The following is a 24,284-nucleotide window of genomic DNA, read 5'->3' on the forward strand; positions in this document are numbered from 1 at the left end:
GAACCTGGATTTTATTCTTTTAACACAGTTTCAAGTGTGCCTTTTGGAAAGAGTCTTTCATGCTATTCAGCAAGCAGAATCTACCTAAGCCCTGGTGTCTTTCTCAGGCTGCCTTGGCCCTGGAGTCACTAAAATGTGAGCAATCATCCTAAGGAAAATTCATCACACAAAACCACACTGTTACTTCAGTGATATGTAGACTCTTTGGGTGAAATTTAAATCACCTAGACTGGGTATTGTTAACAGCCCCATATCCTGTTCTCTCTGAGAGACAAAATTTGTAAAACTAGAATATAAAGCTATTCCAAGGCTCCTCTGTAATGCCATAGCATGAAGAAATAAAAGTAGAAAAAGGAAAACCCAAACATATTCATGAGCAATCAAGCTAGTTTCAGTGTTGGCCTGGCTTCATCTAGTCTGCAACAGCTCTGTCACAGACATATCCAGTATCATTACATCAAACAGCTTTTAGATTTAACCCAAGCCTCTGAACTTCTCATCAATGCTGTGTACATTGCTCTAAAATTACTTTTGGTATAGATAGAAATGCTGTTCTGAACTACACTCCATTGCTGTTTGTGTTGAAATTCACTATACAGCCATTACTGCACTATGAACCTGTTATTTTCTTATAACTTTTGTTTAAAAATAGGTTTTGCATGAGTGTTGGAAAACATATTATTTAATTTTTTTTCTGTTTATTATTTGAAGGCATCCATTGGGCTGACACCTCGTATATGTGAGGTATTTTTTTTTTTCTTCACTTGCATTTGTTTAAGCAGATAGATTTTCTTAATGTATTTTAAATTTACATAAACTTCTCATTTGTGAAGGGTCTCTTTTCAAGGAAGAATGATTACTCAGACCAGATGGCATCATGCAGGGTAAAGGTCAGGTAAGTGTTTTGGACAACAATATGGAAGCTTTTAACAACATACTCCTGTGATCAAATGAAGTAAAAACTAGTTAATTTTGTTTCTGTTTTCTTAAAAGATGGTAGTTTTGGAATGAGGGGAAAAACACAGAGGAATGATGAGAAAACACTGGGTTTAGTTTTCCATCTAAGAATAGTTCTTTGGATGCTGACTGTTCACTTTTGTATAAACAGCTGAAATAGGAATGCAGTGAAAATTTACTTGCTTTTTATAACTCCTAAATTGAGCCATGATCCTACATACCTGTCTTGTTCATCATTCCCTTGGACCTAATAAAGCACTGTGTTTGAAAATCTGGGGATTTGAGGCCACTAGTGCAAAAATCTATGTAAGAGTCAGTTACATTGTCTAAGTATACAGTTATTCCTTTTGTTTTTAGTTGAGTGAATTTAACTTTTCCCTTTTTTTCCTTTTCAGTTTTCTTGAAATCTATAACGAGCGCGTCCGAGACCTGTTAAAACAGTCAGACAGAAAGAAACCCTACACACTTCGAGTTCGAGAACACCCTGAAACAGGACCATATGTGCAAGGTGAGAGTGGGCTTCACAATCAGCATCAGAACTGCAGGTGAATGCGTGTCAGGTGTGCATGTATCTTGGCATGTGTTCCTGCAGTGATGGTAATTGTCTCTGCTCTTCAAGGGATACTTTTCTCCAATGTTTTCCTTCTTGTATGATCACCTGTAGTATACTGAAAGCTTTGCCTTTGTTATCCTGCTGTCTGGATATCATGCACTGTCTGCCTTTCCAGCCATAGCTCATATTGGAGCCATATTATTTTTCTTTATTTTACTTTAAAGAAATATTAACTTAATCAAGAAATCTACCAACATAAGCTCTACGTGGGTTCTCCAGACCAGCCTAAGGTCCCTTCATACCCATTTCATTCCTTGGCAGCAGAATATACATTAAAAAAAAAAAAAAAAGTAGATCAATTCAACTGATGTTGCAGGGCAGGCCATGAGAAGCAGTGAAAATCTCACCCAAGTGAAAACCTAATAAGCTTGATTTTCAGTTGTTAGCTTTTTCAGTTGCCTTCCTCACTTTTGTTCTTACCTTCTCTCTCATTGTTTTCCTACTTCCAGTTTATTTTCAGTCTTGATTGGTGCTTTCACCTCAAGGTCTCATACAGTTTTAAATTGTATTTCATAAATTAGTTGGCTTCTGGAGTAAAGTTTGCCCAGCTACATTGCTGTGTATCTGACCCAGAGTTGGCAAAAATCACATCTCAAAATCTGCGTACCAATGTAAAAATCATACAGTGGAGATCAGAAGGAAGAGTGTTTTCCAAAATGGGAGTTTGTTTAGAAAGTAAATGCATACATTTCCTTTCTTCTTGCCTTGTATCCAGTGGACAGAATTCCAGAGTAGCCTCTAGTATCACTGAATCTGCAACTGCTTGGCTGGCCACCAAAGGAGTAGTAATACCTAGGGGATGTGCACTTAGCACACAAAATGCGTACCACATAGGATTTTATGGATCCTGGCACATCAGAGCAAATACTGATTTGTCCTGGCTTCTAAGCAGAGTCCTTGTCTCTGTTCAATGAATTTCTCTTGCTCTCCCTGGTTGACTTTTCTCCGTTTTTCTTTATTACGGCATTGCACATCACTTGGTTATCCTTCCTCCAGAGATTAAAGGAAGATGTGACAACAGATAGAGTGGCTTGACTGTGTGATTGGATGGAGCCTGATTCCTTGGACACCTGCTGTATAGGTCACAGCACATCTTACAACCCATGGTTCCTCCTCTCAAAATTTGAAATCAGCACTTGCAAAGTGTTGAACTTTCATGGTCCTGTACACAGGGCCCTGTCAGACATTCTGGTTGTTTCAGCTGTGCTTTCCCAGCACATCAGCATCCTGTTTAAAGGAGGCTTGGAAAATAATAAATGAATTGATGGTCTCATTAGTATGGCAAACATAATTCCTTGAAAAGCAGATTCATAGACATTTGGCTTTTATTGAGGGCTTTCCAAGATTTTGTTTCTACCTGCTTTTTATTGGAGAACTTCATTGTTGATGTTGTTCAGATACTAATTATTTTCTTTTAGCAGTTGCTCATTCACCACACAAGAAAGGGTCTTTAAACTGCTTCCTTCCTTGGCAATTTCCATCTCTTTTCTCAGGCCTTATATCTCCAGTGATTCTTTGGCTGCATATAATGGAGTTTCCCTGTTTTAAAAGAAAATAAAGTTATAGCTTCTGCCAATGGGCTGGCTTGCCTTTTTGTCACGGTTTTGTCTTCATCTGGAAACTTCCAGGCCGATTCTATCACTTCTTTTTCAATTCTGTTGTGGCTTTTGTCACTGTTGTTGTGGGGTTTGTTAGGGGGGTTTGTTTGTTTGTTTGTTTCTATTGTGCTTTTTTTATTTACTCATTTTGAATAAGGATTTTATACTTGGACGCAACTGAAATTTTTGACTGGAACAATTTTATGCTAGAGTTCCGAAATATGCTGATAAAGGTCCCAGTTGATTAGATTTTTTAAACTAAGAGGAAAAGATAATGGCAAAAGATTAACGTTTGCCACTTTTGGCAATGTTTGCAAATTCAGTTTGAATAATTTATTTTAGATTATTCACTCCCTCTGTATATCATGACAGCCTTTTACCTTTTCAGTGATAAGTGTGATTAAGTTGGTTTTTTTTAAACTGATCACATGCATGAGAAATGAAATATTTTCTCTGCTGAAGACACCATGGGGTGCAATTAAATGCTGTTGTGAGACCAGGTGAACTGAAGTAATTTCAGGCTGATGAGTCAGTGGCTTAGGGCAAGAGATGATAGTTCTTGTTTTTCAACATCCGTATGCAAATATATATTAATGAATTTGCCTCTGCAGTTTATGCAATTGAGAGCTGTTATAGTTGCTTTATTTGAGACAGCTCCAGTGTCTATTTAGGAGTGGGACTAATAAAGTGTGATGGAACTGCATTCATTAGCTCACATCAAAAATAAGCAGCAGTGATTTGAATGCAAGTTTGAAGTATAGTCAGCTTGATTTTAATAAGATCAAATTCAAGAAAGCCTCTGTGAAGAGGTTCACAACTCTGGTAAGAGATGCCATTCTGAACTGCACTAATGTATTGCTGTAATCAAAAATTGCTGAGCTCTGTAATGAAGATTTTCTACATGCTGCAGTAGTCTTTGGCAATTTTATACGTAGTCTCTCTGTGCAGGATCAGTGTGCAAGAATAATAATTCCAATAGCTAGACAGCTAAGATCAAAATTGTCAGCAAGTGTACTAGGAGAGCTTGGTTTGTGTTTCACTTCCAAGCAATTTAGTGTATGGGAGAAATGAAATGCTGAACATCAGCAAAGCTCATAAATTTTCCATTGTTTTCCATAGATCAAGCAAGTTAAATATTAGAATCTGTATTTGCATCATACTTCTTGCAAGCAATCAGCAATTTTAAGGTTTGCTGGCTCTTATGAGGAGCTCCTCAGTGTAAATTATTTTTAGTTGTGTGTTTGGTGTCAATGACATCCAGAGTATGTCTAGCTGTGGATGAAGAGTGCAGACAGGGGGAAAATCAGAAAACTTGATCCCTTTAAGGACACTTAGATGCTGTGGGCAATGCATTTTCCATTTGCAAGTCCAGTCAGAAAGTCCCAGCTCTGAACACTAAGTGTTTTAAATGTTTTCCAACCCATCCTTTTTTCACGTAAAGGCTTAGAGATTGTAGCCTTTAAAATGCTGGAAGTGTTTCAGTGCTTTGGATTGGAATAGTTTCAAACTTCTCCCTCACAGATGGTTGCACTGTTAAGGAATCGGCCTCTCTTAAATCAGGAAATGATGCAATCTATTTTATTACTCTGAGACAGATTTCTGGGGGGAGATCCTTTCTTACTACTCCAAGGCAGATTTCTAGACAAGTGAGTGGTTTTGATCTTTCTACGGGACTTGAAAATGACCTTTCTTTTTCTGGCAACCAACAGAACACTTAATTGTTTCTTTTCAAGCAACATTTAAAATATTTCATTAACCTTATTAAAAAGCTAACTGTTTTAAACTCTCAGCTAGATTCACAATTCCAGTGCTTAGGGAAATGTAGGCAGGTAAGAATTTCTTCCATGCCTCCTTTTTATAATGGTATTTTTATTCAGTTAAATAAAACCCTGAAAAGGGGTCTGGGAAAACAATGTATGATAGTTTCCATATTCTGAGCTTTGAAGATCCCAGTGTGGCTGGAAAAATAATGGGCTTCTTTCTCAAATGGAAAATGTGATGGCTTCTGGAATTAATGTGTTGTAAAGAGACACTAGAGAGCAGAAGAAATATTTGAAAATCATCCTGTACTTTGTGTGTGTGCAAGTGTTCACGCACGCACACTGGAGTTAGGGTTATTTTAAAAGTGTGGGTGATCCAAAAATTTTTTTTTTTCTTAATACTTATCAGTTATTAAAGGACTAAAGTGAAATCCCTTCTTTGTCCTACGTTTTGCTTTCATTTAGAGTTAAGCAAGCTGTTATCATGAAAGGATAGACTCATAACAATATCAGAAGTACCTATTTCAGTCTTGTTGAATTTCATATTAGTCTTGACTTACATTCTAGAAGTAGACAAATTATTTGATCCAAATCAATTTTTTTTTTCAGGACTTTCCCTTCACCCACACTTTTATGGTCTGTAGTAAAACAGTCCAAACCTAAATCTGTGGAGGCTGAGCAAGCTGCTCTGGATTCCAGCTGTGAGATAAAACATTCTGCACAGGCGTGTTTTGCTAGCTGTGGTGTGACAAAGACTTGCTTCATAGCTCAGGTGTTTTTGAAGAGTTACTGCAGTACAGATGATAAATAATCCTTGGTGATGAGGCATATTAAACTGGATTTATGGGGAATACAAGCCTGTTGAGGATAATTTTGTGCATGTGCTGGAATTTGCACTTTGCCAGGAGCCAGCAGTGCCTCAGCACAGCAGCACACCGCCCTCAGCTGGGCCCCTCTTGGTCATGACCACCCCTCCAGCACAGCAGGCTCTGGATGTGGGATTCCTTTCATTTCTTTAGGGGTTTTCCCCTCCTTAAATATACAGTCAAATTTAAAAAACTTGACTGACTTTAAAAAAGTAAAAGTGAACCAAAGATTAACTGAAAGGAGGAGACAAGAAAAGGCCAGATGATCCATATCATTATTTGGGGAGATCCTTCAAAAAGCCCTCTGAGGAGAAAAGTGCATGAAGATTCCCAGATGCAGGCTAAAGCCTATTGAACTGAGTGGTAAATATTCACAGGGGTGGGTTCCTGGTTCAGTTAGTTGTGTGAGCAGAGCTGTCATCCAGAAGCAATGGCCAAATTTTTTTTTATAATATTGGTACCCAAGTAGAAGCAGTGACATAGCTGAAAATTTATTATGGAATTTAGAGTTATACTGTTTTTTAAGTACCATTGTTGTGCAGATGGAAAAGTTCTGATCTTTGAAGGTATGAGGCTTTTTTTATACTAATGTCACTTCATCAGAAGGATGAACTAGAATTTTTTACTTCATTTTTTAAAAAAAATTACTCTAGTCAAGACACTACTTGTATAATAGACTGTCATCTCAGCAGAACATCCTTATTCTCCTGATGCTGGGTAAATTTTTGGATAAACAGAATGAAACTTCCTGAGAAAGCTAAGTATTTAATTCTTCTTGAATCTTTGGCAGGTTTGACTCAGCATTTAGTTACAGACTACAAGCAAGTTGTAAAACTTCTAGAAGAAGGAATAGCTAAAAGGTATTTCACATTTCAAACCAGCTCCATCTGTATTTAACTCTTTTTTTCACTGTGTGTGGATTTCATTGATGTTTGTTTTACTGACTGGGTTGCCAGTGCTTTGTGATGACAGGATGTCAGATTTGGTGATCCTGCACATGACACACACATGAGATGTTACCTATCATCATACTGCCCAGAACAAGAGCTACAAGCACTCATGAAGTTGCTTCTTCAAAACTGATCCCATGCTGACTTATCCACAAAATTCCACCATCTGTCTGTGATAAAAAATGCAAGCCAAGAAAACATTTTGCTGTAAACAGACATCTGTTTTTTCCCCTCACTTGCTCATGATACTTTTGACTGGGTAGCTTTCAACTCACTTCATTGTGTAATTCAGTCATTTAAAACTGCTGAAAATATAACATATACTTATTTTCTAAAAGCACTTGGTTTACAATTATTTGGTTTTATTTCTATAAGTTCCTAGTCCAAAGTATGTGTTTGCTGTGAGTGAACTGTGGGACCTAGAGCATTGGGGAAGCAAATGATTTTGGCTCCTGTTAGTTAAGACACTTTTTGACAAGAAGCCCTGAATATTTTTCTTTACAGGTGCCCTTACAGTAATGAAAAAGAGTTATATTTGAAAGGATCCTCCAAATCCTCATCACAGTTCCAAAATTGGTACTAAGTCTTATCATAAGATTAGTCAAGGTTTTAAAATAACAGTGCTGCTGGGAAGTAAATAAAAACTAAGCTGCATTATCACAAAGAACCCCATAGAATATACATTAGGATTAAGCTTTGCTGTTTCTGCTTGCAGCAATAGATGCAGCGTTATGGTAAAAAGAGACTATTTCAGTACAACAAAATTCCAGGTGATTATGTGGGTTAAGTGGGTTGTGAGCAATTGAGATGTGAACTCTCTCTGTAACTACCTTGTATATTGTTGGAGGTGGGGAGTACTAACACTTCCTCCTCCAAATCTTGGAGCACTATATTTTTCTCTTTATAAACTTTGGTGCTGTGCCCTTACATTCTCTGCCCACTGTAGGGCTGTTTTCTGTCTTCTGCCCTTTACCTAACTGCTTGTCTTCCTCCAACATCGGGAGACTGCTTCATCTTCTCCTGCTGCCTCAGCTTTGGCTTGCTTATAATCACTTATAAGATGTGCTTAGTTGCCTGTAGCTTTTGGCAGTGGCCACTCACATGACAGTGGAGGAGGTGTGGGAAGCAGAGAATTACGGGGAGGAGGGTCCTGGCTCTGCCCTCATGCCCTGGGCACTCAGCAGCGTACACACAGCTGCTCTCTAGTGCAACTGGTCTCTGCAGTGCTCTGACAGCTGGGCTTGTAACAAAAACACGGTACCACAGTTCTTTTCTGCACTGCTAAAATTACCTGCTGCTGTTGAGGGCAGGCTTGGCAAAACTGATGATAAAGGCTGCACGTATAGCTGATACTCAAGGCAAGCTCAAAGGAGTTTGCTTTTGCCCTGAAAAAAATCCTGCTTTCTTTGGGTTTTTCTAATTAAAACAACAATAAAGAAAGTAGAATTTCCAACAGTTTGCATTACAGAGGCAAGTAGGAGTGTCCTGCTGCTCCTCTTTCTGTGAGCAGCTCCTGCTTGCCAGAGTGCACTGGGTCAGAGCTCTTTGACTGCTCTGTCCATGCCAGAGAGTCGAGCAAGTGTCACACAGGGAATTACAGTACTCATTTAGCACTCACATGCATGCACTGGTTAGTCTCATTGGACTCTAGCAGTGCAAAAGAGCTGTACCAGGGTGAAGGAACCCCAGATGTGGTGTATGAAGGTTTTTGAACGCTTTGGAAATGCCAAGGGATAAAAATGGGGACATACAGAGAAATGTGTGTGCTGGGCTTGTACACTCTGTATTGGGGATGAGCTCTTTGATGCTGTTGCTGTCTGTACTTCTCTGCTGTGTTCCCTGCTTATGCCACTCCTTATACCTGTGCTGTAAGGCTGTTTTAAGATATCTCCTCAGAGCGCTGCTGGTGGAAAAAAAACACCTCTAATTGATTCTCAGTTTCCACCCTTCCATGTTCTCTGCCAAATGCTCAGGGATCAGATCCAAGAATGCAGCCTGCCGTATTCTCCAAGTTTCACATTTTTTCATTTATCTGCTGTATTTGTTGATTTTGATTTCCCTGAATACAGGGAAGTAACTCTTTTTAATTGAATGGTTTGTTCTTCTTTCTAGAATCACAGCAGCTACACATATTCACAATGCCAGCAGCAGATCCCATGCTATCTTCACCATCCACTACACTCAGGTTAGCTAAAAATAACCCAACTTCCTCTTCAAAAGCATTGTTCACTGTGTTGTGCACTGTTTACTCGTCACTATTTTGTGTTGTTTGTAATATAATGGTGGAAGCTGTTACTTATTTCCTTTGGATCACACTGCAGATGTGTTGAGTGTTTGTTGAAGCATTCTGTTCCTTTGTGCAAGCTTAAGGTCAGAAGTTGTGCCAGAACCTCACTTAAAAAAGAATGTTTTCAGTTTTAATCCTTTGAAATGCAATAACCCCTCTCGGATGCTGTGAAAATTACATGTGAATACGTTTGAGGTTATGTTTTATCACACTTGTTTAGTATACCTAATTGAAGTACAGCATTAGTTTACACCAAAATTTCGTATCTGTCCAGCTTTTTAGATGTGCTCATCTCTTTAGAATTTGGCATCCAGTACTCTCCCTGAGACAATGCAGCCTTTCTCCGGAGGAATTACATCCTTCCCTGGCAGGGAAGTCGTTCAGTGATCCAATAGACCTTTTCTATCTCACACTTCTAACATCCTGTAATCACAGAACATTTTAGGATATTTTTCCTTAGTTTCACAAAAGACCTTTGGAATACATTAGTGGAAAATAACTCTGCAAGGTCTACAAGAAAGCCTTTCACAGTCTCTAGGCAGTAAAGGTTTTTTTGAGAGGAAATTGGCATAAGAGGGTAGTTTCTCTGTGGGATGAGAAAGCTGTTGAGTTAGTGGTTTGAACATAGCCAGAGGGTCAAGGTCACAAACAAAGGCAGTGAGACAGTCATATGTACAACTCAGCTTCAAACAAAAGAGCACATCAATTTTATTTTCATTAATTAATTAAGGGGAATAATCTTCTTTATTGATGTTTTCTTCTTCAGGCTATATTGGAGAACAATCTTCCCTCTGAAATTGCAAGCAAGATCAACTTAGTGGACCTTGCAGGCAGGTAATAATATACTGAAGGGCAAAGAGGTAATTTTCTCTCAAGATGCTGGCAGTATCATCTTAAAAGATGAAGTTTAATATTTTAAAATTTCATTGAACTAACAATAATCCTGACTTTCTTATAATAAAGGTACATTAACAATCTTATAACAGGGAATATTAAGCTAATATTGTCTTTGTCAATAGTTCTTCTGTACTGGGTATTGGTGTTCATTGGGGAAGGGAATTCCTGGGTCCTCAACCAGTACTGTGCTGTTGCATACACTTAAGGTAATTCCATTCAGCTCTGTATTCTTATAAAGTGTTTTTTCTGGTAGCTGTTGTTGGAATTACTAAATCTGAGCTTGAAAAGAGGTGGGGGGAAAAAGAATGTGTTCCTCATGCCTAGCATCGGCAGGAGAAAATAGTTGTATCTCACTGTTCATATTCATATTCCAAAAGTTCCTAAGTCTCTGATCTTTGCTATGCATTTCAGTGAGGAACATGTGGTTGTGCTGGATGTGACAGAAAACAGAAAGATGGAGGTTATGCTGAAGAATTACAGAACAGTCATAGAAAAGGACTTTTGTTTTCTCAAGAACATAAATTACCATGCACATATGGTTAGAGAAAGTAGCATTGAGGGAATATACAGACTTTTGTACTGAGCCAGTTTACCCTTGTGGAATTGTGAAATGCATGTTGTTTTTTAAATTCAGAACCACTATGACTGGGTTGCCCAGTTCAGACTTGAGTTTATGTTTTGGTGGGTCTTCAATGCTATCTTGCACCAACAGCCTTTGCTCATGGTTGTTCGGACTTTATGAAATAGAGGGCAATATAAAATATTTGAAGTACGTGGGGTTTTTAATTGCAGAGTTCATAAATTCTGTTTTCTTGTATTGCTTGAAAATACATAATGTTTTCTTATTGACTGGATATTAATAATTAAGCATTTTTGTTTATTTTGCATTGTCTTTCATGCTTGCTTGCTACAGTGAAAGAGCTGATCCCAGTTACTGTAAAGATAGGATTACTGAAGGTGCCAATATTAACAAGTCACTAGTTACACTTGGAATTGTCATATCTACTTTAGGTAAGCACATTAGTTCTGTATATTGAAGGGTAGGGATAAAAGTGTATGACTCGCTCACCGTGTGTTGAGTGTAAACGTTTATTTGCATTTACGTCAAAAAGCTCAACTGAACAGCTGTGTGGTGTCTTCATTAACTGTAATGATATTTAAGAAAATTAAGTAGCCATGACAGAAAAAAAAATAACCCCTTTCCTGAGCTCTGTGGTATTCCTCCCTCAGCACAAAATTCTCAGATGTTCAGCAGCTGCCAGAGCATTAACACCGTGACAAGCGAAGGGGAGGGCAGCCATGCGGGCAGTCCCCCCGCTGGCAGCAGCAGTGGGGCCAGACGGCCGGCTTACATCCCCTACCGCGACTCCATCCTCACCTGGCTGCTGAAGGACAGTCTGGGGGGCAACTCCAAGACCATTATGATTGCCAGTGAGTTTGGTTTCTATTAATTGTTTTATATTTTGTACTACATTGTGCCTTTAATGTACACTTTGACTGCAGTGAGAGGTCAGCTATAGCACTTAGAATCTGTCCTTGTAAAGATTTTCCTAAATACTTCAATAGAATACTCAAGGAAATGAAAATGCATGCTGATTGTGCATGAAATTATGTTTAAGAGTCTTAAGGTCATAGCTTTGATTTTAGGTGATTTGTTCAGTTATAAATACAATCTGGAGAAGACATTCTCTGTGAGCTTAATGAAATAAGCTCATATATATAACCCATATAAAATAGGGTTATTTTTTTGTTTTAACTTTTAAAGAAGCAAGACTAAAAAAAAACAAAAAAAACCCCAGAACACCTTTTTGAAAAGTGATGAGTTAAATTAAATGCTTTTTTAAATTGTGTAATTTGTTTTCTCTCTGTAGCCATCTCACCTGCCAGCTCCAGCTACAACGAGACCATGAGTACCTTAAGATATGCTGCAAATGCCAAAAATATTATTAACAAGCCCAGAGTAAATGAGGTGAGGCCTTGAGTTCTCCCTAAGGTAGCCTGTGCAGCTACAATTTGTCTTCTTCTCAGTACACAAAATAATGAAGTCTTTAAATATGTGGGAGTAATTTTGGCCACAGAACCCAAGCTTCATTCACTGCCTGTTCTAGGAATGAGCTCTGACTTTATGACAGAATCATTTGTTTGATTATGCAGAGGTCCTTCACAGGCTGCACAAGTCAAAAGATGGCAGAATATTAAGGAGTGGGCCAGGTGCTGCACTGGAGGCCTGAATTCTATTGCTGCCTCTGCTATCCTGTTCTTGTTCAATGCTAGATGTTCAGATGCTTAAGGCAAATTTTCAGTGCATGCTTTTTTTCTCATTTTCCATCCTTGTGCTCAGTCCACATTTATCAAGTGTGAAAAATGTAAACTCTCTCAATCAAAGGCAGAATGTTAAAACAGATTGGAAGTTTTAGATACTACAGTCATAAGAACCAGCATCAAAAATAATTCACAGGGAAGTGCATAATTCTGTCTTTACAGCAAAATTCAAGCAGCAAGTAGATCCAGATCTACAGTCACACGTGCTAGAAATATAAAACTCTAGAACTGCTGCTCTTTAACTGAGCATTCTTGACCTGGAATTCTGCATGAGGTTCCCTTTACACATGATCACATAACTTAAGGACTGAATCACCAGTGCGTCCATTTAAGGAATATACAGTTAATTCTGGTTTCAAAAAAAGTCTTGATTCCAGTCATTTCCTACTATTTAATCCATTGATTTTACAGCTTTAATAGTATTCTTCTGTGATTTGGCATGAGTGTATCAAGATTTTAATTTGTAGATGAAAGGATAGAATCTTAGAGTTGTATCTCGCTATTTGCTTTCCTAACAATACTCTGTTAAATTTGGGCAGAAGGAAACCCTTCTAATTCTAAGTTTCCCAAATTTAATTTGCATTTTAATTACCAGTGCCTATAAGTAGTTTTCAGACATCAGTAGTAGCAGCAATTATGTGCTTGGTTTTGCCAGCAGCAGTTCCCAGCTCTGTTACAGGCTAAAGTCACAAACACTCCTGGGCAAGCCACTTGTCACTCTCAGCCTCCCAACTTGTGTACCCATCACTCTCTTACACAGTTTATCCTAGACCCTTGGCCCCAGCCCTGCAGTCTTCTTCCCCTCACTGCAAATTGACCTGGCAGCCCAGGGAAAGCTGACTCTTGTCTCGAGAGTTTGTCTGAAATGTCTGTAAAAGCTGTTTTCCAGAAACCGCCAGTGCAGAAACGCTTACTCTGAAAGTGAGATAAATGCCTCCACACCAAGCAGACAGGAAATTCATTATGTATCAGCTGTAAGGGCTTTTAATACCATCCTGACTGACATTCTGACGTCGTCTCCTCTAATCGGATTTTGTATACCGGCATTAAGTAGCAGCATTTTTCTGATGTAATGTAACTATTCTGAAGGTAAATCCTTAGAAGTAGTGATATATCCATCTAGTCATGATGGGAAAAAATGCTATGGCAGGTCTGTGTTCAGAAGAGAGATGGAAAAATGTTTATGGCAAAAGAGAATCTATGGAAGATGAGAGCCACCTGTCCCTAGGCAGTACATAAGGGCCTGGCAGAGTGAAGCAAGGAGTTCTGCTGTGAGTTTGCCTATTCTCCTCTCTTCCTGCCTGTTGGAATATCTCCACCTTGATTTCTTTAGCTAGAGTATTTTTAAAACTGATTTTTCCAACAATCTGTGTCTCAATGTTTCAGGATGCAAATGTGAAACTGATCAGAGAACTGAGAGAAGAAATTGATAGGTTGAAAACTATGCTGATGAGCTTTGAACTGGTACGTAGCAACATTTCCCTACTGCAGCTTTTGTGTTACTTTAGGTAGCTTACTTTCATCTCATCTGCTTTTCTTTCCATGTTTATCTTTCCATGTTTGTAACTGGAGAGAAATGAAACTGTTCTCTGGGTGATTTTGTAATTATTATAAGGTTAACTGCTTTCCTGTCATTTCTTCTCTTTCTGTCACTGTACTGGTGAACCTGGAGTATAAGTAGTCATGTAACGATTCAGAAGGATTTCCTTGACTGTCTTTCATAGAGTTGGATGGTTTACCTGTCCAGAAATACCATGAAAAAGAAATATTTTATTTTTAAGCATATGGAAGCTTCGAGAGATGATGTTTCACACTTCCTGCATGCTCTCTCTCACAAAAAGAGTTGTGAACATCTGTTAACCCTCACAATACAGCTGACATCCCTGGTGTTTTTCTCTGTTGGAATAATAAGGGTGTATTGGTTTTCCAAACCATGGAGAGAATTTTTTGCTGAGAGAGACAGAAACTACATTTCAGGACTTATTTACACCAAACTATCTCTGTTACTGCTTTTTCACCAGTTCTTTATGCCAAAAAAAATTGCATGCATTAGCTAGAGAAATGTAGGCTAGATGCTAGAAGGCAGCATGTATATTTTATCTTTCCTTCTCTTGACTTCATCACCTTGAAATGCTGGAGAGTGAAAGAACATGCCCACCAGTTGTGAATAAGAAAACTAATGTGTAGATCTTGGTGGTTGTTGTTTTTACAGAGAAATTCCAGTCCCTCTTGGAGTGATGACAGGGATGGCAATCTGACCGAGCTGGTCCTTCAGAATGAAATGAAGGTGTGTATGATTTACTTGATGCTGTAACTAACTCCTGCTCCACTAGACCAAGGGAATAGCAATGCTGTAGCTGTGAAAACACAGTGAAAACTCTTTTGTCTTAATCCTTTGCTCTGCAGATGCAGGAAACTGCTGTCTTTAATTCATGTTGAATGTGCTCCACCAGTTTATGACAAAATTCTCATGTCTTTAATGGGACACAGTCCGCTGTGCATCACTAAGCCTGGACAGTCTATCTCTTGTTTGAAAGCTGTCTCAATATATCACAGCATTTCATTATACACTGTCTGTCCCTTCTAACATAAACTCCAATTTATTCAAATGAAATTATTGTACACTTGCCAAAATTACTGAGAAGATTTGATCACTGCTAACCTGGAAAGGTTTTGCAGACTTTAAGTTTTTCCCAAGGACAGGTAAAAAAATTTGTTAGCATGATCAAAAAGAAAAATTAGCCTACTTAGTAAGTGAAACAATTCCCTCTCTGATTCTTTAAGATTGAGCAATTGACCAAAGACTGGACAAGTAAGTGGACAGACAGGAAAGCCATCATGGAAGAATACAGTGTGGACATCAACAAAGAAAAAGCTGGAGTAACAATAGATTCTAATTTACCTCATCTAATGGCCATGGATGATGATATCCTCAGCACAGGAGTGGTGCTGTACCATCTCAGGGTGAGATATTGTCTTATTTTACCCTTTAATTTGAAAATATTTGTTTTCATTGGAAATGGAGTGTGGTTATGGTGACATTACAACAACAGCTCTCAAAACATGAAGGTCACAGATCACAAGACATAATGTGGGGGGAAACCAGGAAATAATTGGAAACAGAAGAGGAGAAACATTAATATATGAATATAATCTGACCTCTTATGAATGCATTTGCAAAGTATTTGATATTGCACTGCAAGCAAAGCAAAATATTTAAATTAAAGCACAAGGGCTTTCCATATACGTGGAAATGTAAAGGATGGTGCTTAAAGTGTTCCAGACACACTGGTCCAAATTTCATTATGCATTTGTATACTTAAGACTGGAATATTTGTATATGTATAGATAAAAGTAAGGTTTAAGGAACAAAAGCTCACTTTGGCAATGACTTCTATACATTGCTTTTAACCCTACAAGAGAACTGCCACGTAGATACCAGGTGTGTAGCATGAAGGGTAATTACTTGTGATATTTCTTGAGTGGCTATTTTTGAAGATCACATAGAAATCCTGGCCTCATAGACACTTTTTTTGTTGTGTAGGTGCTAATGTAAGGCAAGGTTTTCACTAAGAAACTTTTATAACATTGTATGTATATTACTGAACATTATGGCATATGATGTGCATGGCTGGGTCGGATTTAGGGTCAGTTTTAGGGGATTTTTGGTTTTTTGTTATGGCAAGTGCTAGGTCAGACTTCAACATTTTTAATGTTTAAATGAATGGAAATTACTGAAATATTGATGCTGCTTAATGTGAAAGGAACGTTGAATGGGAACTTCTACAGAGGTGCACTCATTGCCAAAATATATGGTAAATACAGTTGAAAATCATCTATCTGTATACTAATAAAAAATCTTTAGATTTTGTGGTAATTGACAGTTTAAGGACACAGGATTTTTTACTCCTCTTAAAAATGACAACAAATAGTTAAAACAGAAATCTTGCTGTTCTTCTATCATGTTGAAAGAGAAACTTAACTAATTTTTCTCATACCAACACCAAGAAATTGTACCAGGTAGTTATTAGGGACCAAATATTTATGTCCAGTGTTGATCAACATGCAACATCAGCTACTCAACCCTACATTAACAATAAATATTCCTTGAAAGCAACTACTACTACTTAAATGTTTTTCTGTTATGTGCCGTTGGGGAAAGAGCAAATACTTTCCCATACTAATTTTGACAATACCTAATTTAAATACATTCATTTTAATGGCATAACCTGGTTTGAAGGGTCACCTTCTGGAGTAAGTCTTGACTCTGTCACACTAACATCTTTGTCCCTTCTTTCTTTGCTTCTAGATGCTGCCTTTTCTTTTCTCTGTGCTTTACATCTTTTAGTCTCTGGTGTCTGTTACCTTCATCTGAACAGCAAGAAGGTAAAACATTAGCAGTTCCTCACAAATTAGGGTTTCACCATATAACAGCTCTTTACATTGTACTTCTAGAGAGAGGCCACAGCAGCAGTTTTCAGATCATGCAAAATAAATATTGTGCTACTCTTTTACTCCCCTATTATTTCATAATATTAATTGCACTAATCGGTGCTGTGCTTATGCTTAATTTTCTGGCTTTCATTCATAAAAGATAAAAGATGTATGTTTTCCTGTGATTTAGCTGACCTTTTTTGCATAGCTTAAAAATATGCAATTTGTTTATTGTTTCAGTAAAAGATGTACTTCATAACCTTTTTTGAAAGCTGGAGTACTTCCAGAAGTGAAGGGGAAAAGCAGTCTTACTTTTTATGGTTCTGTAATGTACCTTAGGAATTCTACCCCTAGTCATGACACAGCCAGAAGGGGTAGCAATGTAAAAACATTTCATCAGATGTGAAGATGTGCTGTGGTGTGCTCAGTTCAGGCTGTGCAGTGGTTTCATATGAAACATCTTTCCCTTTTTCAGGTGGAATACTCAATATTAAATTAGGAAAGAGTAGAAATACCCCAGTTATTAGCTCAATAATAGCATTTAAAAAATGAAATAAGCATGGTCCTGGGATATTTTTATTTTTTTTCTTCAAGTTGAGTGGATTTTCTTGTATTGTATCTGTACCCTTGGCCTCGCCTGCAATTTTTAGTTGGATTGAAACTTACCCAGAATCAAGCCACTGCCTGGGATGCTGTTGTCAATTTCCTTAGCCAATACTGCTGTAATACACTCTTCTGAATTAAATTGTATTACCAGAGAGTTAGTTCAGCAACTTGGAAAAGGTTTCTTTTGGAATTACACTAACTATTTCATTGCCAAAGAAGATAATTGATAGTGAAGAAGGTAATTGATTAAGAGAACTTTTAGGAGTTGGTTTACTTCTCTCTGTATAAAATACATGTTGCTAATTCACTTGATTGGCACGAGTCAAAGGTCATACAGACCATAAGTTTTCTAGAAGTTGCAGCCAGGTGGATATTTTGCAGTTGAGTCTGCTGAAACTTAAACTGGCATGTGATTTGGTAATTGCTTCAAAGCAGAGGCACAATCCAGCCTTCAGCCCCTCCAGCAAATGAAGTCTCAGCAGGGCTCGTGCCTGAGGGATCTGTTGGTGGGTTCAGACAGCTGAGATCTGTGATCACCATTCCCTTTCTGTCCAGGGCACAAACCCACTGTGACTTACCTGTAATTACCCAGAACTGGGGCACTTTGTAGTAGTGCACAGCTTCTGTTTTCCCAGAGTTCAGGCTTCCAGTTACTACTTCTTCCTTGATCTTTAAATCTAGGCTTTACTTACAATATGCTTGGAGCAGAGATTGTATTCAGTTTGTTCTAACTTGAATACAAAAATCACATTGTTTACTGTCCGTAATTAATTTTAATATAACTGAAAGGCTTTCCACTAAAGTGGAAAGTAGTTTTAGAAGCGTTTACCAATCACTTTACCATAACCAATTACAGTGTCTTTTTAGAATTGGGAAATTTTCCTGCTTTGTTTTCCTAAGAAAAAAGCATAGAACTGGTAATGGGAAGTTATAGACAGATGGTAAATTAATTGCCTTTTTTTGGGGGCAGTTTTCTTCTTATGGTATTGTGTAAATGACTGGTTTTTATTGGTATTTGAAGGCAACCATAAAACTGCTGTCTCATTTCCATCGCTGACCTATAATATGGGTCGAGTCTTCTTGTTCTGGAGACTTTTATTTCTAGGCACTTCTTTTCTTTGGAGGTACTGAATCTTCAGGTTTGGGAACTTGCCCATATACTATAAGAACCAGGAAAACTTTTCATAGATGTTGTTTAAGTTTCAGAAACACCTTATTCTTTGTAGTTAAGTTGAAGAGTCATAATGTATGACAAAGTGCCCTTACAAATTAGGAACTCTTAAATTTTAAAAGCCAGGTCAAGTGAATAATCATTTTGCAGCTTCCCTCTTTCTGCATGGATATTTTAAATTTTTTTTTAAAAAAAATCTAAAATCTCATTTCTGCAATCACAGAGTCTCACAGTAAAAGTTCAAAACATCAGGATGTGTGTTCATATTCAAAATGCTGGTCCCAAGCACAGTCGTCCACTGAGGGTTACTTTATCTACTGGACTTGTAGAAGCTGACACAGCTGCAGGATGAAGAGTCGCTGCTATGCTAAGGGGGACAGTGGGCTGAAATATTACAAGTACACAGCATTTACTTCAAACAATTCAGTCATTCAGAGGCATTAAAGTGTTTGCTAAAATGATGTACCAAATCATGTTTAAGTAGTACATATAGTCTTTTTTCTGTAAGCAACTTTTAAATGAATTCTTTCCTTGTTTTAGGAAGGAACAACCAAAATTGGAAGAAGTGACTCAGACCAAGATCAAGATATTGGTAAGAGAATGATGTTACAACTTATTTTGTCATATTCTCAGGTCAAACCAAGAGGTTTACACTTGTCATTTGTAATAGCTAGGTAGTGATTCTTTTTGTCAGTTTTCTTTATTGAAGAAGGTAAGTAGAAGAGACTCATTATTAATGTTTGCTAAAATATGCCATTATTTTTTGTTTAAGAGACCCAAATGTCACTGGATTTGACCAAACTGGCTACACTAGAGTTTAAAAATATCTACATCTTACATCCAAATTCTCAGATGTTCTGTCCTAAACTAATGGCACGAGACATTGAAAATGTTTTTCAGCTCTACCTGTTCAGAACATTTTAGATATGAAATCCAAATTATTTAGAATATGTCTTGCTTACTTTAATTTCTGCTTTTAATTTTAGCAGTCAAACTCAGAAGTTAGATACTATGATAGAGAATTGACACTTTATACTGAAATTGGAAAATTTGCAGGATCTCAGCTTTGGTTAAGTTCTGCTAAGCTTGGTTATGTCTGATTATTCTCTGCCAATAGATTAGTGAATTATAAACAATAAATGCCATAATGGCAATAAGAAAATTCAACATAACAAGAATTTGCACATCAGCCCAGAAATCAGACAGTGATATGTAGTTTTCCAGTACCAGGAATAAAGAAACAATCTCACTATTTTCAATAGTAAGTTTTTCTGTGCTTAAGTATTCACTAGCAGTATTTAATCTCCTTGTTTTGCACACTGATATGGTTCTCTGGGGTATGCGGTTTGCATAGTGTCAAACACTTGGTGGTCCTCCATTCTGAGGGCAAACCCAGCCCCTTCAGCAGGTGAGATAAACCTCTGTGCTGTAGTTTTGCAGGGACAGTGGATTGAAAGGAATCACTGTTTGATAGACAACCACTGCGGGATTGTGACACTGCGGCCGGTCCCAGGCGCGCGCTGCTCTGTGAATGGGTCTGAGGTCTCTGGGTCCTGCCGTCTCTCACAGGGTAAGGCTTGTTTTTTCTGGCAATGAACGCTGCATTGTGGTCACCTTATCACTGCAGTCTAGATCTAGAATTTATGGAACTTGAGCAGATCAAAGAAAGGCATCTCTCAGTCTGCTGCCAGCCCCACAAGGTTTGATGCATGGCTAGAGATGGGACAGAAGTAAAATTAAAACATTGGGGACAATATCCTACCTCTTTTTGGCAACAGTAGTCTGTAGGTTTCTGAAAAGGGAAGACATGTAGTCAAGAGACATTATTGTGGAAAATAGTGGAGACTGACTCTAAGCCAGCTGGCCACGGAAAGGGGTTTTTGGCAATTATATAATATGGTTGAAACAACCTTCAGCTTTTTCACAGTGTATTTAGGTGGAAGCTGGTAGCCACCAAGTCGTAGGCTATGATGAATGAGTTCAGATTAAATGGATAGGGCTTTCATTCTTTTAGGTTCTTTAGGTTTTTTAAGTTCTTTGGGGAACTTGCAGTGATCTAGATTCTTAAAAATACAGTGTAAATCAAGTTTTCAGCAGTGGGTTGGCTGTGTTTTTGGCATGAAGTCATGCTGGCCTTTAATATGAATGGGGAATTTACAGCTATATTTAGTCTGCAGAGATCTCCAAAATGAGTTTGCTTGGATGCTGTCATTACTAATCAATAGTTCTGCCATTCCATGGTGGCAAATTTTAAAAATAGTTCTCTGTTCTGTGATTTACAAAAACTGTTGGTCAGATTGTTTTAACCTGCTATTCTATAGTAGTTTGATGGATTATGTCTCTGTAAATGTTTACTTTTTTTGTTTTCACAGGAGCCCTTGTTGTCCTTGGCAAATCTCATAAGTTTAGATTCAATCACCCTGCAGAAGCTGCTATTTTAAGACTAAGAAGATCAGTAAGTTCTAAAACTGCTCTCCTATTTTTTTTTTTTTCACAATTTTGTTGCTTCTTAAAAGCCAGCCTGATAAAGATAATATTTCATCTCATCATCATGTTCACTTGCTTCATTTTGTCCATCTAATGGTCTGTAATGACACTAAACCTTTTGTGGGAAGACACTAGCATTTCCTTCAGAGGTGCTTAGCAAAAGATGATGCAGATCCCTTGAATAATTTAGTGTTTCCTATTTCTAGCCATCTCTACAGTAGGATTGAAACAAAAATGCAGAATGCTGCAGTGAAAAGACCCATTAAGATTCTTTCCACATTTGATAATTTTCTGAGTTATCTTCCTTCTCTGTCATTTCACTGTCTTGAATGAGGAAGCAGACTAGAAGAAATGGAAAAATTATGGGATTAAGCACTTAAATGTTGTTGACACTGAAAGCAGTTAATTGTTACATACATCAGAAACACATAAAATATTTTTTGGTATGTTAAGCTCAGGAACTAATTACTGTAAGATATTATTTGGTTGACTAGTTCAATAATGTTTAAGAAAGGAGGTAATTCTTAAAATGACAAACATAACTAAAAACCTAACCTAAAAAAATGTGATTTTTCTCATTTAGGAGTTAACCATATTATTAAATGATATTGGCAAGAGTCTATCTTTTAAAATGGATTTTCATTTATTAACATTTTATACTTTCTACTCTTCCATCCTTTTGTACTCACTTTGAGATAAGGGGCTTAACTTCTATTTGTTGTCCTTCTTAATTTCTTGATTAATGAAACATGCAGTGCATTCAGATAGAGCTGCTAAGAGATGCACTCAGTAACAAATGCTTAGCAATTTTGCTAATTATCAAAGACTAAGCAGAAGTGAGATTATAAACTCACATGGGAGGTATTATGCAGCCTTACACACAGTAGTTAACAGTGACAGTACTAAAGATACCTTGGAAGTTCCTGGGTGATTTTTTTTAATTTCTGTCCTATGTTGTGTGCTTTCTGTAGATTAATGAAACACCACCCACTCTGAGTTGTGGAGCTTTGGACTGGCTCAATTTGGATGGAAGTTGCATCAATTCTCCACACTATATCCTTTCTTCTCTCTACAAGTAAGTTTAAAACTAAGAAAAAAGCAACTGAACAAACAACTTGTTTTGTGGGATGATGTCTGAAATCAGGGACTTGGTTCAGACAAAAGTAAGCTGTATACAGAGTAAGTCCCATCACGTTTTTAAGTGGGCAAATAAAAATGTCAGAGAAAATACACTGGCCAGCTGACTAATATAGGGCATTAAGATGCAACAAACCTGCAAAATCATTTATTGATGCTCAATTAAGAAAATGCCTCAGATGAGACTGTCAGCCTTAATTCAGTTCACTTGGACATCTGCTTTACAGCTAATCTATAATTTCTACAATATTATTGCTTCAATGCACAGAATGGCCTTTTCAGGATATGATTTAGCCAAGGTAATTATTACAAATTGACTTTCACTGTTAAATTGTTGTGGAAATCATAAGGTTTGTTCATAAATTCCCTTTAGTTCAAGTCCTCATTGAGCTCATCATCTCAGAAAGCCAATGTAATTGTTTGTTTGGTTTTTTTAACTGAGCAGTAAATAAAGCATGTGCTGCTTTCAAAGTGTCATACTCAGTGTTTAGTGTATGCTTTTATAGCAGAGACTTTATTAAATGGAAAGGATTGCTGTGATGAAACAGTGATTAATATATATTAGGAAAATTAATTATGTTCTGTGTTTCAGTTCATAACATTGAAAATTGAATACTACAGAATTAAATATAATTGTATTCTTTTTCTTTTTTAATTCCTCTCAGTCTGGCACATTCAATTAACCTGTTAAAGGCAAGAAACAGGCATCTTGTCATTCATAGCTGCTGCTGGTTCTGCTTCTTGCTAGAGTGCTTTTACTGGCAATCTTTTATGTCTTTCTAGAGGAAGTTTTTAATCTCATTTTTATGAGCATAAAATGTTATTTCTGTTGTAAATATCCTTCATGCTTCTAATCAAGCAGCTTGCTTTCCACCTTGGATAGTGGGGTTTTATATGTTCTCTTTAAGGTATTTAATCTCTGCATTTGCTTTTCATTTGCTGCAGTGATACCTGCCTATACCAAACATTACTTCATTTGGATTCTTTACTGAAGAACATTTTACACATCATCGCTGTTCTTTCCTTAGAAAAAATTAAAAATAATTTTCCCAATAAGGGTTTGCCTAATGACCTTCAAATGTACACACCAAGGTTCTCTTTATGTTGCTAAAAACATTAGTTGTGGATCTCTTGTCACAAGTTTTTTGATGAATCTAGAAAAAACCTGAAGAAATCCAGAAGCATTATAAACAGTTTAACACAAATTTGCACTTAGTTTTCCCCTTTTTAACCTGACAAAACTGCAGAAAATTTCAGATTGATTTTTTTTTTCCAGACCATGGTCATATAGATTTGTTTGTGTTGAGCAATTTTTAATCACTTTGACAGGATATTACAAGCATATTACATTGCTTTATGTTACTCTCATGCTTACCTAGAGGATTTCAGATGGTTACTTCAGTAAGAAATGAAAAATGGTGTTGCATTTGCTTGGGTTTTATCAGTCTGTCTCTTACAGGAATGATCTGAAAACCATGTCTAATAATAGCTGGTTTTCAACTTAAGTAATCCAGAGGTCCTTTTATCGTTTTGGCATAGGTAAACTGAATTGATCCACTCAGTCTTGCTTCTCTGTAACCTGTGAGCCTGAATTTCTGTACAGACAAGTGGTTTTGTTCATGGTGGGGGTTATGGTTGAGACATCTAGCCTAGGATCTTTATTATAAGAATAAAATTATATATGTTGTGTCTCATGAAGAAAAGTCAATGTTGAGTACTAAAAGGTGTGTGTGATATTTTGCAATAATACAGGACTAAGTGGACTACAGGGAGTGTTTATTTGATCACCAGCAGAAAGTCCACCCTAGTGCAGGGTCTTGTCTCTGTCAGAAAGAGATGCTTAGAGGAAATATAAGAACAGGGAAAGCTCTGTGTGTGTGTCTTGTTCTCTGTCCCCCTCTCACTTGAAAGTTCTTGGTGCTCTCCCAGCTGCTAGAAATCTGCATCTTCCTCTACTGAAAATTACAATAACATTGTGTGCAACAGGCTTCGGTGAAGTTTTCTTGCCTTTTCCCCCCAAATATTTATGATTTCCTATTTTTATTTTTGCAGTCAAAAATGTAGAAACTGTGAAGAAAAATGCTCTCTTGAGCCAAGGTAAGAATATTACTGTGTCCAAACCATGCTGAAATTTTTGACACCTTTAGCTTTGCCTTTCTCCTGTGCTACACTGGTTTCCTCCAGAGGAGATGGAACCTA

At 37.4% G+C, this 24,284-nt stretch overlaps 1 protein-coding gene across 3 annotated transcripts in view; it reads left to right on the forward strand.

Annotated features, from left to right (window-relative positions):
* STARD9 (StAR related lipid transfer domain containing 9) overlaps nucleotides 1-24,284 on the forward strand; it is a 99,055-nt gene that overhangs the window by 41,985 nt on the left and 32,786 nt on the right. For 2 of the 3 annotated variants that reach the window (XM_086891766.1, XM_086891765.1), the window contains exons 5-21: nucleotides 712-744; nucleotides 834-895; nucleotides 1,353-1,465; nucleotides 6,585-6,654; nucleotides 8,857-8,929; nucleotides 9,798-9,865; nucleotides 10,842-10,939; nucleotides 11,159-11,359; nucleotides 11,800-11,897; nucleotides 13,637-13,714; nucleotides 14,463-14,537; nucleotides 15,035-15,214; nucleotides 19,002-19,053; nucleotides 19,894-20,031; nucleotides 20,834-20,916; nucleotides 21,920-22,023; nucleotides 24,138-24,182. In XM_086891766.1, the coding sequence (XP_086747892.1) occupies nucleotides 712-744; nucleotides 834-895; nucleotides 1,353-1,465; nucleotides 6,585-6,654; nucleotides 8,857-8,929; nucleotides 9,798-9,865; nucleotides 10,842-10,939; nucleotides 11,159-11,359; nucleotides 11,800-11,897; nucleotides 13,637-13,714; nucleotides 14,463-14,537; nucleotides 15,035-15,214; nucleotides 19,002-19,053; nucleotides 19,894-20,031; nucleotides 20,834-20,916; nucleotides 21,920-22,023; nucleotides 24,138-24,182 (1,571 nt within the window). Of the gene's footprint in view, nucleotides 1-711; nucleotides 745-833; nucleotides 896-1,352; nucleotides 1,466-6,584; nucleotides 6,655-8,856; nucleotides 8,930-9,797; nucleotides 9,866-10,841; nucleotides 10,940-11,158; nucleotides 11,360-11,799; nucleotides 11,898-13,636; nucleotides 13,715-14,462; nucleotides 14,538-15,034; nucleotides 15,215-19,001; nucleotides 19,054-19,893; nucleotides 20,162-20,833; nucleotides 20,917-21,919; nucleotides 22,024-24,137; nucleotides 24,183-24,284 lie in introns of those variants that run through there. The other variant, XM_086891767.1, reaches the window with a different exon arrangement.

Source organism: Cyanistes caeruleus, chromosome 6, assembly GCF_971803275.1.
Source record: "Cyanistes caeruleus chromosome 6, bCyaCae1.hap1.1, whole genome shotgun sequence".
Lineage (NCBI taxonomy): Eukaryota > Metazoa > Chordata > Aves > Passeriformes > Paridae > Cyanistes > Cyanistes caeruleus.